This window comes from Thamnophis elegans, chromosome 11 (assembly GCF_009769535.1).
Source record: "Thamnophis elegans isolate rThaEle1 chromosome 11, rThaEle1.pri, whole genome shotgun sequence".
Classification (NCBI taxonomy): domain Eukaryota; kingdom Metazoa; phylum Chordata; class Lepidosauria; order Squamata; family Colubridae; genus Thamnophis; species Thamnophis elegans.
The window spans coordinates 7,195,594-7,215,678 of NC_045551.1; the positions used below are offsets into that span (position 1 = coordinate 7,195,594).

The following is a 20,085-nucleotide window of genomic DNA, read 5'->3' on the forward strand; positions in this document are numbered from 1 at the left end:
TCTCCATCTGAAAAGAACTCTGTTCCAACTGCCACTTGGGTATGGGCATGGCCAGCGCGTGACTCATCCGGCCTGCAGGCTGGGAGTTTAGACATTCTACTCCCCCTCGCCACCTGAAAAACGCTCTGATGCTAGAGGAGTTAGACTGAGGGAGAGAAGGGGATAAGATAGGAGAGGCCTCTGTGGGGCAAGCCTGAGGGAGAGAGGAGAGCTTCTGTGGGGCAAACCTGAGGAAGAAAAGGGGAAAGGCGAGGAGAGGCCTCTGTGGGGCAAGCCTGAGGGAGAGAAGGGGATTGGAGAGCTTCTGTTGGGCAAGCCTGAGGGAGAGAAGGGGATCGGAGAGCTTCTGTGGGGCAAACCTGAGGGAGAAAAGGGGAAAGGTGAGGAGAGGCCTCTGTGGGGCAAGCCTGAGGGATAGAAGGGGATCGGAGAGCTTCTTTGGGGCAAACCTGAGGGAGAAAAGGGGAAAGGTGAGGAGAGGCCTCTGTGGGGCAAGCCTGAGGGATAGAAGGGGAGAGGAGAGCTTCTGTGGGGCAAACCTGAGGGAGAAAAGGGGAAAGGCGAGGAGAGGCCTCTGTGGGGCAAGCCTGAGGGAGAGAAGGGGAGAGGAGAGCTTCTGTGGGGCAAACCTGAGGGAGAAAAGGGGATAGGTGAGGAGAGGCCTCTGTGGGGCAAGCCTGAGGGAGAGAAGGGGAGAGGAGAGCTTCTGTGGGGCAAACCTGAGGGAGAAAAGGGGAAAGGCGAGGAGAGGCCTCTGTGGGGCAAGCCTGAGGGAGAGAAGGGGAGAGGAGAGCCTGATTGTAACTACTCATAGTGACATTACAAATTAATTATGACATGAAAGTTTGTATATTTCTGCAAATGAAACTATATTGTTAAATGAGAACTAACATTTGCTGAAATATTAGATACATTGCATCAGAGGTGGGGGGCTTTTGCGCACCGAACCGGCAGTAATGCCAATAGCAACCCCGCCCCTCTGCAGTGCATGTTACTTGAATGAGTGTTTGACAAGAAATGAATTATACCAAGGTATTCCAAGTTAATGGAGGAAATAGATAAGATTGTGTAACGTGATAGAATATTTATTAAAAAGATTGAGACATTTGAACAAAAGAAGGAAAAATGAATGTTGTAAAGAGGGTGCTTCTGTCCCTTTTGTAGAAAGGAATGCAGTGGGAAATAAGGTACTTAATTATGTATAGCAAAACAAGAAGACTTAACTGTAATGTTAAGAATGTACGGATGGGAATTAAATACGAAACGTTTTATTAGTACAAAAGATGTAAACTGAGGTGAGAGAAAAGCAATGAAGATCAGATCACTAAAAAAAAGAGTGAACACAGTGAGAAGGGGGGATCAAAAATGCCACGATTGGATGGAATTGAGGGATCTTTTGCAGAGAGTTGAGTTTAAAGAACAAAAGCCAGTATATGAACATGGTAAGGACAAATGTGTTGATATAGTTTCAGTTATGTTTCTTTTTCCTTTTCTCATCTCACGCCTCAAGTTTTTCTACCGTAAATTCCAAGTATTTGAAATCCTTCACAGATAAATAATCCACTGCTTGGCAAAAGTTACAGTAGTGTTCAGGCAGAGAACCTGGAATAAATGTCTCTTTGCTAGATAGGCCTCTGAATAGATAATTTATCTTTTTGTTTGTTTGTTTGTTTGTTTGTAGTCCCTAAGATAAGAGAGTTGCTTTCCTTATGCTAAGAACCCAGATTTGCTGAAGAAGGGAGTGGTGAGGAGGAAATTTATATTAGATATATTAGCATCACATTTAAAAGACAGTGAATAGATTTCCCAAATAACTACATTAATTGGTTTTTTTCTTTTAAAATTTGAATTATTGATTTGATTTGATTTGATTTATTACATTTCTATGCCGCCCTATTCCCAGAGGGACTCAGGGTGGCTCACAAACCAAAGTAAGGAGGGGGGGAATACAAACATGGAGAAAAGACAACGGACAAACAACTACAACAATTTAAAAACAGTCAACACCCACACAATTCGAGCGGGGGCGGGGAACTCATCAGCCCCAGGCCTGTCGGCACAGCCAGGTTTTAAGGGCTTTGCGGAAAGCCTGGAGGGTGGTGATAGTCCGAATCTCCACGGGGAGCTCATTCCAGAGGGCCGGAGCAGCCACAGAGAAGGCCCTCCTCCGGGTAATAGCCAAATGGCATTGGCCAATTATTATGAGAAATGCATAATGGTTTTTTTTTTTCTAAATGAAACCCATTTATAGCTTACAGTTCTTTGAGAATTGTTTGCAGTATATTATTTAGCAATAGCAGTTAGACTTATATACCGCTTCATAGGGCTTTCAGCCCTCTCTAAGCGGTTTACAGAGCCAGCATATCGCCCCCACAGTCTGGGTCCTCATTTCACCCACCTGGGAAGGATGGAAGGCTGAGTCAACCTTGAGCCGGTGAGATTTGAACCGCCGAACTGCAGCTAGCAGTCAGCTGAAGTGGCCTGCAGTACTGCACTCTAACCACTTTAAGTGTTCTGTGATGCAGGATGTCTACAATATTTGCCAAAAACACTGAAAGTTTAAAATAATCAGTAACGGGGAAATGATTGAACTGATGAAAAAGCTGGCTTCTCATGTTTGTGTAAGTTTGCATTTCTTGCTTGGTAACAGGGAATATACCCCTTTTTTATTTCTTCTTAGGGAGGAAGATAAGAACATATTTGACTATTGCAGAGAAAACAACATTGACCATGTAACCAAAGCCATCCGATCAAAAAAAGTCGACGTGAACGCAAAAGACGACAAGGTATTGGGCCAGGGTGGGTTCAGTCAGTAAGTCTGATATATGAGATTAATGTCTTTTAAAATCTTCCTTGAAGCTGCTGTATCTCTGTCCCAGTTTGGCCAGACATCTATGCAGATATAATTGTCCAGTTTTATCTGTGTATCTTATTTATATAGCTTATTTTACTCTTGTAAAAATATGCAGCTTCTTAGAAATAAGCCCATAATACATGATTGGATTTTGTCTTTCAAAATTGAGAATAGTTACAATTTACCAAACATATTTTGAAAAGCCAAGTATTTGTATTTGTATTTAATGGATTTATAGGCCGCCCAATCCCGGAGGAGTCCGGGCGGCTTACAAAAAAAAAAAAGTAATTAATAAAAAAAATAAAGAATTAAAAGAAGACAAATAATCAGTTTCTGATTTCCGGGGAGCTGGGGGAGGCCGTTTTTGTCCTCCCCAGGCTCCAAGGGAGGCCTGCTAGGCCCAAAACCGGGCACGGGGGGGGGGTTTGTGTGCTCATGCACAGGGGTATGTGGGACGGGGGCATTGAATTATGGGTGTGGGCACATGTGTGCGCTTTCGGCACCCGAGGGAAAAAAGATTCGCTATCACTGGTCTAGAGCTTATGTCAGAGCAGTTCTGTGGGTCCTCTGGATGAACTTTGATTATTATTTTTTCTGTAAAATTGCTTTTTTGTTTTGAATTCTTCCATTCTGTTTTAGCACTGTGTTATTGCGGTCAGCTAAAATATTGCCACTTTAATAGGCCCTGGCTTTCAACCTCCATACAACATATAAGAGGTTCTGTGATTTTTTTTTAAAAAAAAATCAGTTTGCGTTTATGTAGCAATTTTTGTTCTTGTCACACCATGCTGCTAAGAAGGAAAAGTTTTAACAATGCTGCTTGTTCAAGTTAGTATTCTTCTTGTGTTCTGTGTGCATAGAAGCTGAACTAAACTCAGGGAAATAAATTCATTTAAAGAAACACCAAATAGGATGCCATTCAATTATCTTTTGCTTTGCAACAATCACCTGCACTCATAATTCTGTAGCGGTGTTAACTTAAATACTTGGAACGGAGTTAGCGAAATCTCGTTTTTTAAAACCCAAGAGTTGCTAGAAGAGCACATTTCTGTGGCCCAGTTGTATTTATGGTCAGACAAAATTGAAAGCTGTCCAACATGCTGGCTTCCCCCTTATCGTCATACTGCCTGCTTGTTCTGCTCTTGGTCTGCAACACGTGTAGTGTCCCAATACATTGTTTCGTAGCGAACAGATGAAGTGCTTACGCATTCATAGACTGAGACGCCACAAATTCAGTTGGGTTCTCTTGTAGCGCTGAGCAGATTTCTGTCCTTTGAGCCATGACATTCCCGGCTGGAGTTCTGAATGCTGATGGCATGGCCTTTTATTATTAATCAGGAATTCAAACAAAATTAATTTGTTGAAAGCAGAGGAAAGAGTTTAAAATTCAAAGCTAGAAGCCTTCATCCTGCATGAAGTGAACTGAAACTTCTCAGTGCTTAAGGAGCTTCTGACTCTATTAGTGGTATTAGAGGGCAAATATATTTTAGCTACAGAAGACAAATTTGTTTGAATTATAAATGAAGATTTGACACATGATCAGTTTTAATTCTCAAATCTCTACAGTAGTTAAAGTCATTGCATGGAATTTACAAATTTCCAGCCAGCATATTTGCTTCTGAAAAATAGTTCTTGGTCAGGTAGTGTTATTATTTCTTTAGCTTACTAATCATGCTTCTTCTTTGATTTTATAATTTTTAGATTATTGCAGTAGTTTATTGCAGTAAAAATAACTCTTATGACGTTATCATTTAAGTACATTTATGCAGTTGAAAAGTAATGGCCATTTTCTCAAACAAGGTTCATATAGGAATATTTCATTTTAGAGATGAAACTGCGGTATGCTACTTACACCCAGGGGTGGATTTCAACCGGCTCGCGGCAGTCCCTGCGAACCGGTTGGTCGGCGAACCCGGAAGTAAGTAACTTCCGGGAATGGCGACTGGCCCACCTGCCCGCCCGCGCTCCTTACCCGGTTTTGACGAGTTCTGCGCTTCCACGCATGCGCAGGACGCATACAGCACCTGCACGATCCTCCAGGAGCAGCTTGAGCATCGCACAGACGCTAGTACGCATGCGTGCGCCGAACCGGTTGGAACGGGGCGAGAAGCCCACCCCTGCTTACACCTAAGAATATTTTGATTTTTACAGTTGTGTGAAAACAATGAAAATAGAAATGATAAACATTGCAGTAAATAAAATGTTTCCTATATGAGAAGCGTATCAAATTTTAAGACAGCAGATTATTTCCTAGCTTTCACCTATGCTTTAAAAGTGTTTTAATCACAGTACTTTAGAAAAACACTTCCATTCTAAGATTTTCAAGTTTTCAGGTTGGGTTTTTTTCAATAATTTTTATGCAAAATGTAAACATTAAAAGATAATACAAACCCAAAAAAGAAAATAGAAAGTAAAAGGTGCAGAAAAGCAAAAAATAAAGAAAAAATAGAAAAAAGAAAAAAAAGACTAAGAAAGCAACTTCCCACTCTCATCGCAATAAGTATAAACAACTTCACCATATCTGGTTGTCTTTTCTTGATTAACAGTTATAAACCTTTTCATCTCCTGTTCTGACCCCCTCCTCCGTCCAGTAACGAATGCCGAGACAAGCTTAACTGGAATTCCACATCACTTTATTAGCAGGAAACATAAATCTCGGTGGCTGAAAGCCCAAGCATAATAAACAGATAAGAACCTTGGCAGCAACTCAGACTTCGACAGAGCCAGATAACAGCTTCTCCAGTGTTAAGAGTGAAGTTGAATCCTGTAAACCAGACTCCTCCCAGAGTCTCTCCTTAAATACAATCCTGAGAGGAGTCTAATTACAACCACCTGGGTCCAATTATCTTTTGTAACTGCGTAGCTGTTCTCTCCGTCGATCTGCCCGGCATTGCCGGGCATCCAGGACCACCTCCCTTGTCTCCTCGTCACTACTCCAAGGCATGACGTCAGGAGCACACTCCCTTTGGCTCTCACCGTTGCTTCATGCCTCAGGCGCCTCCTGGTGGCCAACCAGCCTCTCTGTGCCCTGCTTGGAGTCGGAACCCTATCCAGGGTCCTCCATCTCTTCCAGAGCCGACTCATAAGGCCCCTCACTGGCGGAGTCTGTTTGCAGCTCCAACGGCTCCTGCTGGGGCACAACAATCTCCTAACTTGATTCTTAACTGTAGGCAAGTCCAATAAGCAGTATTATTTTTCCAATTCAGATCTCAAGCAAAAAAATCCAATAGATCCCTAAAATAATAATATTACTTAAAAATATAAAAGTCATTGTGCTATATATTAACTCTTAGGTACAAGCAAATCCAACATGCAATATTTTTCCAGTCCAGATGTCAACAATTCTAGAAAGAACTACCCATACTAAGCCAACTTTGTGTTCTTTCTTTTTGTGGAACATAATTTTATTCTTCAATCTATTCAAATAATCAGTGGCCCTTGTCTTGATTTCATTCAAAACTTTAACAAACTTTTTTTGTAAGTCCGGTAAGAATAAATTATTCCAATTGACCTCTGGGAGTGGCATCTTTATTTCCTTCTTAATTTTTAAAACTTAATTTTATTTTATCTATTAGGAAATTCTTACATTGTTCTCCACACTTAAGTGAAGTAAGTTTCTTCTTGGAACAGAGAGTTCATAAGAGCATACAACATAACTGGCATTGTTGATTCAAGATTGTGATATAATTCCTCAAAAATATCTCTGAACAACATTATAAATTAGTTATCTTCCAATAATGAAAATATTTTTTTTCTTTTTCATGAAAATGCATTTATACTTTAGAATTAATTTCAAGATCTTCATATTCAAAATCCCATATTTCAACATATTTCTCAGCCTTTAATTCATTTAAAATTTTCTAAAGCCAACACCTTGTCTTGTTTTTGCTGTTTATTTTAAATTCTTAAAGGTTATAAAGATACAGATTCGCTTTCTTATAGCAATAGCAATAGCAGTTAGACTTATATACTGCTTCATAGGGCTTTCAGCCCACTCTAAGCGGTTTACAGAGTCAGCATGTCGCCCCCAACAACAATCTGGGTCCTCGTTTTACCCACCTCTTTTCATCTTAGTTTGGAAGAAAGGAAACAAAGTGAAATAATCAAAATTGCAAATAGATATATCAACTACTGGTACGATATAACATTTTTCTTCCAAATTTGCTAATTTTCAAACCTCCTACTAATTCACTTTGTTGAATAGGATAAATGTGATGGCCATTGCTTTTTGGTGCTGCTTGTAACTTTCAAAAGGTCATTTCAGGCTGATAATGGTTGGTAATACATTTCTGATTTATACAGACATTTCAGTAAGAAAAAGTGGTGCTGTTAGCATGAATGTAATTGGTATAATGTTGATACGTGATGTGCTACCAAACTTTAACTAACTTTTTTTTTCTTTGTTATTTTAGGGTAGAGCTTTGCTGCATTGGGCATGTGATAGAGGACACAAAGAACTTGCTACAGTGCTTCTCCAGCATACTGCTGATATTAATAGCCAGGTAGGAGCTGAAGCTACAATGAATGTGTTCCCCTTATATATTTTGAAGTAAAGAAATTACAGTAGATTTTAGGTATTTGCAATATTCTTTCATTGTGTTAATCATTTCATGCCTTTTAGTGGTTTAACAGGATTATTTATTACCTTGTTTGTTATCAGAATTATATTAGACTTCATGCAGGACATTTTTTTAAATGACATGGTTTGAAAGTAGTGGCAAGGAAAGGATTATTTGACACTTTTCTTCTCACATGGGTCCCCTCAGAATTCTGCTGTCCTATTAGTGTGTTAATGTGAGGAGATATGGACAGTGACTGCTTCTTTATTTTGGTGGTAAAAAAAGCAGATTGAAAAATGTACTCTTACATGAGCAGACTGTTGTGGCCCAGCAGGAGCTGTTGGAGCTGCCACCAGACTCCGACAGCAAGGGGCCCTATGAGTCGGCTCTGGAGGATGTGGAGAACCCTGGACAGGGTTCTGACTCCGAGCAGGATGCAGAGAGGCTGGTTGGCCACCAGGAGGCACCTGAGCCTTGGATCAGTGGGGAGGAAACAAGGGAGAGTGAGCCGGAGGCCAGTAGTGAGTTGTTCCTGGATGCACGCCATCGAAGAGCTACTAGGCGTCAGGAACAATTACACAATTACAGGAGATAATTGCGCTCAGCTGGTGGTCATTAGGCTCCTCTGCAGACTATAAAAAGGCTACTTGTGCACACGCCCCTCTTTGCAGAAGTCAACACAGAATCGAATGTTGGAGAACTTTGTATGAGCTTGACAGGCTGGATTGCTGCCAAGCCTTATCTGTGTTTATTGCTGCCCAAGTTTGTCTGTTCTGGGTTGCTGCCAAGGACCTGTTTGTCTGTTAATTAAATGCTATAATTTATCTCTGGCTTGGAGTGTGCTTTGGTGTGGAACGAGGGGGGGGGGGTTAGAACACAGACAAAACAGTAAGAAGCACCTATGAAATAGCACAGCAGATGTAGGAGAAGGAGTGGCAGAGGCTGAGGTGGAATCAAAAGCAGAATCAGCCCTATACGTAGTCTAATTCCAACCCTCTTGAATTCCATTATCTTGCAACCAAAATAGTGTTGGCCTTTTTTGTTGACTAGATTCCTGCACATAAGCAATAAATTAGTTTAATTGGAACTTAACATTTCGCCCTGAACTCTTGTGCCTGACAGCATATCACTATGTAGATAGAAAACAAAAGAGCAAAGCTAAGATGAAAAATGAATACAAAACAATAAATAGAAAACAGAATGGAAAGTTTGTTTAAAATATTCTTTCTCCACCTATGAGGAGTAGAGGCCCAAAGCTGCTGCAGAAGGAGAGCTATTCCATAATTACAGGCAACGTGTTTATGCTAATATGGAATGGAAGGAGAATTTCTATAGAGGTATACCTGACATTCATCAGGAGCCCTTGATAGGTACTTGTTGTGACTCAGCAGAAGTTTGCTGTGAGTTGAGTCAGGATGCAAGATTAACAATGCAGCTGAGGCTCGTTAGTGGCGTCTTCTGGTGATAAAAGAACGGATGGTGCCACGCCCTGGTTGCAGGAGTCAACGTTCATCACTCATCGGTCGTGGTTTGTTTGTGAGAGACACTTGGAGAAGTGATTGGCTTTCTGTAACCCTGATTCAAGGAGACACTTGGAGAAGTGAATTGCTTTATAAGAGTTTTGTTTTGCATTCTGTTATCTTCTTGTCAGAGACTTTATTTATGTTTATTTTTGGGCTCGCAGCCAGTCTGAGCCGAGGACTGATAAAGTTCTTTCCTTTTAAGTTTGTCTGCCTGTTGTCTGTTAACGAGCAAAGAAGTGGGGACAGAACAGGTACTATACTCCTGAACATATACAGAATGCTTAAAGAATACTGAGTACATAAGTAGCAGCATGCCTCATTCAAAAAGAGACATGTTCGAAGTACATTTGTGTTATATTCAGAGTCTGGGCTTAGCCCAACAATCACTCAGTGACTATACATATAATTTTAAAGAGAGAGAAGTAGAAGAGAAAAAAAGATGCGAAGTTCCCTTTTGCCTCTTAAACAGAGAAACTCAATAATAACAGGCCAGATGAAACAGACAACAAGTCCATTATCTTATTATTTGCCCTAGTGGTCAATACAGCTCATAAGCGCTAATACATTATGTAGTCTTCAATAAATATTTCATTTAGGTTTATTAATATGGTTTAGTTATCGTCAACATATTTGGAAACATTTAAGTGATTGCTGAAAAGCCACAAAGAAGTATTTTTAATTTCATGCCTAGAAAAAAGATGAAAAGTAAAACTTCAAGTGCTCTGTTTTATTGGGGCAGACGGTGTAAATTATTTCCATGTAATGTTGCATAAATAAAATTTATTCTTGAGGTTTCAAGTTTCAATAGTTATTAAATATGTGTAGCTATAGGAAATTACATCCATCGATATCACAAAAATATACAATTCAATTAAAATCTTTATCTATTGATAGATTAGACACCATCAGTTGAGGTTTTAAGTTTCAATAGTTATTAAATATATGTAGCTATAGGAAATTGCATCTATCGATATCACAAAAATATACAATTCAGTTAAAATCTTTATCTATTGATAGATTAGACACCATCAGTTGCTACCAACTCTTAATGACCATATTGATTGCTTTTCTTCAGGAAGGTGTGTCCTCTTCTTGGTTCTTCAGGTCTTCCAATGGCATACCTATTGCTACCACAATTATGTCCATCCATTCTTTTCTTTCCTTTTCACAGCATTTAGACCTCTCCCGAGAGCTCAATCTTTGCATAATGTGTCTGAAATATGATAATTTGGTCTTGGTTATTTCTACCTTGAGCAAGAGTTCTGGGATAATTTAATCCAATGCACTCTACATGGGGCTGCCCCTGAAAAGTGTTCGGAGACTACAGCTGGTTCAGAATGCAGCCGCGCGAGTGATAACGGGTGTACCTAGATACACCCATATTACAGCTATCCTCCGCGAGCTGCACTGGCTTCCTATTGGTCTCTGAACGCGCTTCAAGGTGCTAGTCATTACTTTTAAAGCCCTACATGGCTTAGGACCTGGATGTCTGAGAGACCGCCTCCTGCCACATACTTCCCAACGGCCGATAAGAACTCACAGGTTGGGCCTTCTCCAGGTGCCATCGACCGGACAATGCCGGCTGGCAGCCCCTCGGAGGAGGGCCTTCTCTGTAGCTGCTCCGGCCCTGTGGAACGATCTTCCCGTAGAGATCCGGACCCTTCCCACTCTCTCGGCGTTCCGAAAAGCCACTAAAACCTGGCTATTCTGGCAGGCCTGGGGCTGTTGACCCCACGAACAAGGTCCAGCCCCATTTAGACGGAATGTATGATGTGTTGTTTTAAATTGTTTATCTTTCTATTTCTTAACTTTTATCTTGTTTCTGTAAACCGCCCGGAGTCCTACGGGATTGGGCGGCATACAAATCTATTAAATTACTAATTACTAAATTAATCAAGGATACATTTCTTCGTTTTGTTTTGTTCATTATCTGTGATGTTCTCAGGAGTCTTCTCCAACACTAAAATTCAAAAACCTCAATATTCTATTCTGTTTCTTCAAAGTTCAGTTTTCACTTCTATAAAGGGTTCAAGAGGAAATCATTACTGTAAGATTCTGATTTTGTCAGGTATAAATGCAACTAGTCATCTGCATATATTTTTTTCAAAGTCTTCATTGACTTCAGAGATCTTTTGAAAGACTTTTCTTCTGATTATCTTTTTAAACAGCTCTTTGTAATTGTTTGCAAAATTGTTTCTTGAAATCTTGACCTTTCTTATATTTAACTTCTCTCCTCTTCTTAACAAATTAATCGGCTTATTCTGACAACTAGTTTGCTTCCTTGTGCTTCTTGATCTGTAGGCAGTTGATTTTCACCTGCGTTGTTAACAACTTTTTTCCATTCCTCAGTTTCCAATCAATTTAATGATTGGAACATAAACCTAGATGACTGTCATATTAAACATAGTTCATTGTCAACATAGCCTAATCAGTCCTATTTGATCGCTGATTGCATTGTAACCAAATAATTTTTGTTATATTCTTCCTAGCTGTAATAGTGTCCTATGTAATAAAAGGCGTGATCTTTCTATAGAAAATGACTTTATTCCAGTCCATCTCAAGTCCCTGATTGATAATGTGGTCAATTCATTTCATCGTTCACTGTGTTAAGCTTACTGACTTTTTTGTTTTTACATCCCTTCTTCTCACTATAATTCTCTCTGCAGCTTTGGATTTTATTTAAATCCAAAGAATAATCCCAAAGTAAATGGGGACACCAGCAACAGTCCCAAAAGCTTTAATCTAGCTATATCAGAAATACCATTACTATTTCCATTTAATACTGATCCTACACCTACTGCCTTTTAACTTCTGCATTTAGATGAAGCTAATGCAAATAAGGCTATACTTTGCGACTCACTTTCATTAAAATTAAATAAAAGAATTTTCATTTCAGAAATAGTTCACTTACCGTGTTTCCCCGAAAATAAGACAGGGTCTTATTTTCTTCTGCCTCATGAAATATGGCCTTGGGCTTATTATACGGGAGGGTTTATTATTTTCTGGGGCAGGTGAGAAGCGAGGCGCGCCTTTTACCTTTTCAGCTCCGTCGCGTTCCTCGCCATTGTGCTCAGGGAAGGGGCTGTTTAAAAAAAAAATCTCGCAAGTTCAATCAAACTTCTTGAAATCGCGAGACGGGTTTTTTTTTTACCAGGGACTTTCCTGAACACAATGGTGAGGAACACAACGGAGCTGAAAGGGTAAGAGGTGCGCCTCGCAGCCCAACACCGCCTACCTTGCCCCAATGGTAAAGGCAACCTGCTGGTTCTCTTCCCCGCCATCCCTTTAGCGAGGGGTGGCGGGGGGGAGAAGCGAGGCGCACCTCTCACCTTTCCAGGTCCGTTGCATTCATCGCCCTTTCACCCATTGAATCCCCTTGTAAAATAAACCTCATGAGCTCAACTCGCGAGGTTTTTTTTACAAGGGGATTCAATGGGTGAAAGGGTGAGGAACGCAGCAGAGCTGACAGTCTCTGGTAGTGCTAGGATGTACGTCTCACTTCTCCCCCCGCTAAAGGGACAGGGGGAAGGGAACCAGGCAGGCTGCCCTTACCATTGGGGCGTGGTGGGCGGTATTGGACCATGAGGCACGTCTCTTACCTTTCCAGGTCTGTTGCATTCCTCGCCCTTTCGCCCATTTACACGGGGATTCAATGGGTGAAAGGGCGAGGAACGCAACGGACCTGGAAAGGTAAGGGGCATGCTTCACTTCTCCCCCTCCACCTGCTACCCCTTGCTAAAGGGACGGTGAGGTAGGGAACCAGGCAGGCTGCCTTTACCATTGGGGTGGGTGGTGTTTTTTTGCGTGAGAAGGAACAGGCGGGAGGGGGTGATCGCATTGCTGGTCTGCCGCTGTTTTTGTAGCGAGCCCTCTTTTTGCCCGGCAAGCTGTACCGGTAGGTGGTACAGTGGTAATGGCGGGGACCGGTTGCGCATGCGCTTAAATAGTTGGGGCGGGCTTATTTTTGTGGGAGGGCTTATTATGGCGCATGCTCTGAAAAGCCCGATTGGGCTTATTAGCAGGGCATGTCTTATTTTCAGGGAAACACGGTACTATCTTCCTCACAAACTCTTTCCTGTTATATTTATTTTCATATAACGGGCAACGTAAAAGATAATAGGGTTAATCCACAATCTGAGAATGACAAGAACAGTCTTTTTTTTTTTAACAGAAATTTGTAGTATCCAATAACAATTGTTGTTGAAGATACATGAAGGGAGTCTTAAAGCTGCAAATATTTTCCAAATTCTGGTTTGGAATGCTTACCTCATTTATGATCCAGTTTTAACCTATCGTGCCAAGCTGAGAAACTAGTTGTAACTTTAAGATTCTCTTCCCTCTTAGTTAGAAGCTTTTGAAATTGCCACATAGTATTGAATAACAGTGACAATATGGCCAGTCTCCCTTCCCTCAAATAATAAGGGAAAAGTCCATCTCTTTGAGTGTTAATTATTACCTTTGACAACACATTTTAAAAGAGGTGATGATTGCTTAGAAAATGGAGGATGCCCAAAGGATTGTTTTGGGGAGGGAGGCCTAGCTTTGTGTGGAAAAAGATAATTTATCTAATCTAATTACCTAAATCCTTAGCCATAGGCCATTTCCTGATGGGTGGTTGGGGTGCAAGAATTATGCTGAGAACTAAGATTTAAACTTCTTTAAAAGGAATGACTGTCCCAATTTTTTTTTAAAAAATTATTTATTTGGAGTAACACTTTGAAAAACAATGTAGATATAAATATACAGTCTCAGTTTCTCACACAAAATATCCTTTGAGATGTAAGAGTTTAGGTTGTTTTATAAATCCTTACCAATAGACAATTGGGCAGAAAAAGTATGTTCAGCAGTCATTCAGTTCAAAGTTCTGGGTTACTCTTTCTTTTGGGTTCCAAATTCAGTGGCAAAATCAGTTTCCCTGGATGGAAAATAAGGCTCCAGAAGATTGGTGTCTGAATTCATTACTGTAACCCTAGAAATTAATTGATAAACTAGAATGAAAACCAATATCCTCTGGATCTTCAACTGTTGTTCCCTAAATTATAGCGCCACAAGTCATCATAAAGCAAGATAAAGAATTCAATGCAATTATTTTTCAAGAACTACAGAAGTGGTTTCATTCATTTCTTTATGGATTTTACTTCCCAGTCTTGTCAGTAATAATTCTTGAATTCTTAGATGGTCTCCCATCCAAATACAAATCAAAATGGACTCTCCTTAGTTTTCCAGATCAACCAAAGTTGACTAGGTGCTGCCACGTAATGAAACTCTGAATAAACAAGACAGTATATGTCTGAATATATGTGGAGGAAAGATGGATTAGAAGAAGGTTATGTTTTCATATTGGATTAAGAAATATCATACCTGATACCTGAAAATCCAAATGATCTGCAAGTCTTAGTAATGAAAGCAAAGGAACTTTAAACTTTAAAACTTTACAGTTTTTAAAAAATTGGGCTCTCATTTATCCAACTCCAGTATAAAAAAGACCAAATTAATGACAAGAGGGATAGTAGCCTGTTGTGGCCCAGCAGGAGCCGTTGGAGCTGCCACCAGACTCCGACAGCGAGGGGCCCTATGAGTCGGCTCTGGAGGACGTGGAGGACCCTGGACAGGGTTCCGACTCCAAGCAGGGTGCAGAGAGGCTGGTTGGCCACCAGGAGGCACCTGAGCCTTGGACCAGTGGGGAGGAGACAAGGGAGTGTAAGCCTGAGGTCAGCAATGAGTTGTTCCTGGATGCCCGGCACCGAAGAGCTAATAGGCATCAGGAACAGTTGCGCAGTTACAGGAGGTAATTGCACTCAGCTGGTGGTCATTAGTCTCCTCTCCAGACTATAAAAAGACTGCTTGTGCACACGCCCCTCTTGCAGAAGTCAACACAGGAACTAATGTCGGAGAACATGATTCTGAGCTTGGCAGGCTGGATTGCTGCCAAGCCTTATTTGTGCTGGATTGCTACCTAAGCTTGTCTGTGCCGGTTTGCTGCCAAGGACCTGTCTGTCTGTTAATTAAATGTCGTAACTTATCTTTGGCTCGGAGTGTGTGTTGGTGTGGGACGAGGGAGGTCAGAACAGTAGCCCTTTTAGAATTGACACTGAAGATACAGAAATGGTAGCTAACTTTCACTTTTGAGAACTGATTTATCAACAATAAAGGAGGCTGTAAGCAAGAAATACATCACAGGCGAATGTTTGCTGAGATAATAAGGAAAGCCTTGGAAGAGATACTCAGTTATCATGGTGTGTCTATGCCCAAAGGTAAAAGTGTCCCTGCCAGGTGTGTCTGACTGGAGGGGGCAGTTTCTCTGGTTTCTTAGCCAGAGTTGTCTGAAGACATTTTCGTGTTCATGTAGCCAGTATGACTAGTAACGACATGCACGCCGACTAATGGGAACTCACCCCATCACACAGTGGGACACGAACTGTCAGCTTTCCAGCAGAGCCATTGTGCCCTCTCATTTCTATGCCTCCAGGGATCAAAATTCTTCATATTGCAAAGGGAAAAAAATTATTTTTAGCTTTCTGCACTTTCATTTCTTTTCTTTCTCTTTGTTTTCTTTTGAAAACACCAAGCCGAGGTGGCCCAGTGGTTAAATGCAGCACTGCAGGCTACTTCAGCTGACTGCAGTTCTGCAGTTCTGCAGTTCAAATCTCACCGGCTCAGGGTTGACTCAGCCTTCCATCCTTCCAAGGTGGGTAAAATGAGGACCTGGATTGTTGTTGGGGGCAATATGCTGACTCTGTAAACCGCTTAGAGAGGGCTGAGAGCCGAGGTGGCGCAGTGGTTAGGGTGCAGTACTGCAGGCCACTTCAGCTGACTGCTATCTGCAGTTCAGCGGTTCAAATCTCACCGGCTCAAGGTTGACTCAGCCTTCCATCCTTCCGAGGTGGGTGAAATGAGGACCCAGACTGTGGGGGCGATATGCTGACTCTGTAAACCGCTTAGAGAGGGCTGAAAGCCCTATGAAGCGGTATATAAGTCGAACTGCTGTTGGCTATTGCTATTTTGTATTATTTTACGTTAGTTTCTTTGTTCGCCTTTAAACTTTCAATAAAAATTATTTTTTTTAAAGGAACATGGTCCTTTGTATGAAACATAAGTTAAGTCATCTTCCACTCCTCCAGCCTGAAAAATTTGGGAGCATCCCTGTGCTGTTGTAGAAGATTATTATATAGCCTTCACTTTAAATATCCTCGGTGTGATTTTCTCATCTTCAAGGCCTTATTGAAAGAAGTTAATCACCAAGCTACCCAGTAATAGACTGGCAAGAAAGGTCAGAAGCTAAGTGGCTTAAATGCCATTTTTATTTCACAGGAGCTATACATATTTCAATTGCCAAGGTGTATGGCAAGCTACCAGTGCTTCTTTTAGGAGAAGAAAAATACATTTTCAAACATTTGTCTGAAGACAAATGGCTTTTGGACAAGTCTTTTTATGCTGAGGTGAACAAGATGTCCAAGCAACAGATGATCATTTCTAGACATATTGATGATTTTGTTGCTAAATCCATAGCTGGAAAAAGAGCACTGAAGCTTCACGCTTACTTATCATCCTCTGGCCCTTTGAACACTGAAAGAAGTGAACCCATATTGAAAAAAACATCGGTTTCCTTGTAACTAGTTGTCTGAATGGTCATCTACCCATTGACATGATTCTCCATTTTCACATTAGCAGTAGACATTTCTTAGGATTAGAAGGCTGTTTGTGTTGGCTTCAGTGCAATGAAATAATCATTTGTTTTCCTATTCCATTTTATAGAATGGTTATCTTTTCCTAAAACCTAATAGGTTTAATCTTGCATGCTTTGTAGATTTCTCAGTCTATCCATCAGTAAGAAGAATATAGTATACTCCTTACTGATTTAGATAGGAAGAGTTAGCATAGTATAAATACTATAGTATAATACAGCACAGGTTCGAATCCCAGTAAGGGTATGGCTAGCTGATGAGAGCTAAATAGCTTGAAATAGATCTATACTAGTCTCCCTTTATTTATTTATCAGCACAAATACAACACTATAGTATAAATATATAGCAGTAATAGCAGTAGACTTATATACCGCTTCATAGGGCTTTCAGCCCTCTCTAAGCGGTTTACAGAGAGTCAGCATATTGCCCCCAACAATCTGGGTCCTCATTTTACCCACCTCGGAAGGATGGAAGGCTGAGTCAACCCTGAGCCGGTGAGATTTGAACCGCTGAACTGCTGATCTAGCAGTAGCCTACAGTGCTGCATTTAACCACTGCGCCACCTCGGCTCTTATATTATATATTATATAATATGGCGTTATATTTATATTTGTGTATACACATGGGGGACTGGAGATTGTAAAATTTGTATAACTGTTGATTTCTATTTGCTTTATGACCAAAACACTTTATCTTTCCTCCAGATACTGTCATGGAACTCTTAAAAAACAGTTCATAAATTGAATAATATGATAATAAATAATACCATAAATGTTAATAATATGAGTTCCAGTTTATAGAATGACATTTTAAAATCTTCAATGCTGTTTTGTTTGCTTCCATCATCACACAAACTGTCACTGTATAAGTAGATTATTACTTCTACATTTTTATAATTTGTTGTTTATAGACTGCATGCACTATAATCTTGTGATAAGATATTAATATTAAGTATTCATAGTCCTTAGACATGGATCATTCATAGTAACATTGTGCAATAAAAGAAACATGGACCTGACATTAGATCATATTGTGGTCTTAAAATTATGTTTTAATCAGGCTACTTCTATTATTGATAATCTGTCTGCTTGGATAGTATAGACTAATAATATATGAAAATCATTTAAGCTCAGGACTATTTTTATGAAAAAGCAGAGGGTTTTCCTGTGTAATTTCATTTTATTAATCCCCCATCTGATCTCATTCTTTCTATATAATCTCCCCCGAATCAGCAGTGTGGGAGAAGGAAGAGGAGGAGAAAAAGGATTTTAAAGTTTGATGGGGATTTTTCCAGGCCTTCAGTAGCAGCTCCGACCCTTTGGAACGATCTCCCCGTGGAGATTCGCACCCTCACCACCGTCCAGACCTTCCGCACAGCCCTTAAGATCTGGCTATCCCACCAGGCCTGGGGATAAAGATTCTAATCTGCCCCACCCGAATGCTGAATGAAAGTTGTGTTTTATCGTTTTATTTTTTTTCACTCACGTATTGTCTTGTTTTGTCTTGCACTTCCCCTCCCATGAATTGTAAGCCGCCCTGAGTCCCCTCAGGGAAAAGGGCAGCCTATAAATAATAAATAAAATCTAAAATCTAAAAAAAATCTTTAAATTGAAGCTTTACCTTTATATTTATATTGCTCATTGAAGCATTAATATCAATGGAAAGATTTAAACACGTTGACAAAATATATCATATTAGCTTTACTTCTAGAGTTATATAAGTATTTTATCCTATAATGTTCAACCCTCTTGGCAACGTGTTAAATATTCTCAGATTACATCAAAGCAATATGGAACATTGTTTTAAAATTAACTAGAAGCAGTGCAAAATGGATGCTCTAAATTATTATTTTTTTATTTGTAACTTTGGTAAATTATAACTCAACTTGACAGTCTTAAGTCTTAAGAGGCAAGCTGTAAACAGCTAATCAGCTGGGTTTTTACTGCCTTCTGAAACACCATTAAGATGAGAGATGCACATATTATGGGATGATATTCCAGAAAGTAGGCAACACAACAGAGACGTTTTCCAAGTTTGTTTGTTTGTTTGTTTGTTGGATTTATATGCCGCCCTTCTCCCAAAGGACTCAGGGCGGCATACAACATTAAAAAAAATACATATTACAAAAGTTATAAAGGAAAATAGATAGAGTATCGAAAAACAAACCCAATTAATATTAACGATAACTTTTTAAAAATTAGATTAAAATTAACAATTCAATCAATCATTTATTTTACTTTGTTCAGGCCAAGCCAGCTTGCTAGAAAAACCAACTTTTTAGGGCGCGTCGGAAGGACCGGAGGTCGGGGATTATACGAAGCTCCGGGGGGCAGCTGATTCCAGAGGGAAGGCGCCCCCACAGAGAAGGCTCTCCCCCTGGGGGTCGCTAGCCGACACTGTCTGGCCAACGGCACCCTGAGGAGGCCAACTCTGTGGGATCGCACAGTCTTGCTACACACTCTTGCTACCCAGCATTGTTTGACAAATGGGACTTGCACAATATGGAAGGGCAGAAACCATGGAAAATAGGCAGTCTCGCGGATAATTAGTCCTATGCCATGAAGAACTTTATAGATGATAACCAGCATCTTGAAATGCACCTAGAAGTTCTCTGGCAACTAGTGCAGCTTGCAGAGTACTGGTGATACATGAACATCCTTGCTCTGCTGCATTCTGCATCATGTAGAGATTCCGAAGGGTTAAGAGCAGCCCCATGAGTTTTAGGATCCCTGAATCCACAGGTGATTTGTTCCTTCAGAGATGTTTGGAGCTAAGAGTGCCTCCAAATATGTTTTCCTTCTGCAGGCTGACAGCAGGCCATGAATTCAGCTACTAAGGTGCTTGTAAGAGTGCTTCTGGAAGTATAGATGCAGAATAGCTTTACTTTACAGTACAGTCATGCACGTATTTGGAAGTGGGAAAGGACTCTCTTTCAATTTGAGACAATACAAACATAATAAATGGAAAGGAAGGTTCATCTCCCTCATGACTCAATCCTTCTCAAACGACATTATTATTGACTGAACCATTGGTTGCCAAAAAGAAAAATCAATTTTAGAAGTACTTGCTTGGCCACAGATCATGATACAAATCCAGCATAGACAGGCTGATTTTATCAACTATCTGAAGAACAATTTCTACAGTTAGCCACAAAAGAAGAAGAAATTACAGCTATGTCAAAGATTGCTTAATATTTCTTTCAATTCTCTTCCTTTCATTCTATACCTCCAAAATGTTTTTACATCTTCTTTCATTTTAATGTGATGCCAGTTATACTATAAACTTTGCACTCAGTGTTGGAGACTATTCTTAAAACCTATACAACCCTGGAACCTGTTATTTTTTGAGAGGAAGGCAGTCTGATATGACCAGAACGAAGATTATATTTTACCACGTAGCTGGAGGTAAACAGCATGTGAGCAAGCAAAGCTTCAGATTTGCAGCCACTCCCCAGTGCTAGCATC

General features: G+C 40.4%; 1 protein-coding gene across 1 annotated transcript in view; it reads left to right on the top strand.

Annotated features, from left to right (window-relative positions):
• The window catches only part of ACBD6 (acyl-CoA binding domain containing 6), a 113,886-nt gene that overhangs the window by 39,910 nt on the left and 53,891 nt on the right, over window positions 1-20,085 (top strand). Inside the window, exons 5-6 of the mRNA XM_032226982.1 lie at window positions 2,681-2,786; window positions 7,267-7,356. Of these exons, the coding sequence (XP_032082873.1) occupies window positions 2,681-2,786; window positions 7,267-7,356 (196 nt within the window). The remainder of the gene's footprint in view (window positions 1-2,680; window positions 2,787-7,266; window positions 7,357-20,085) is intronic.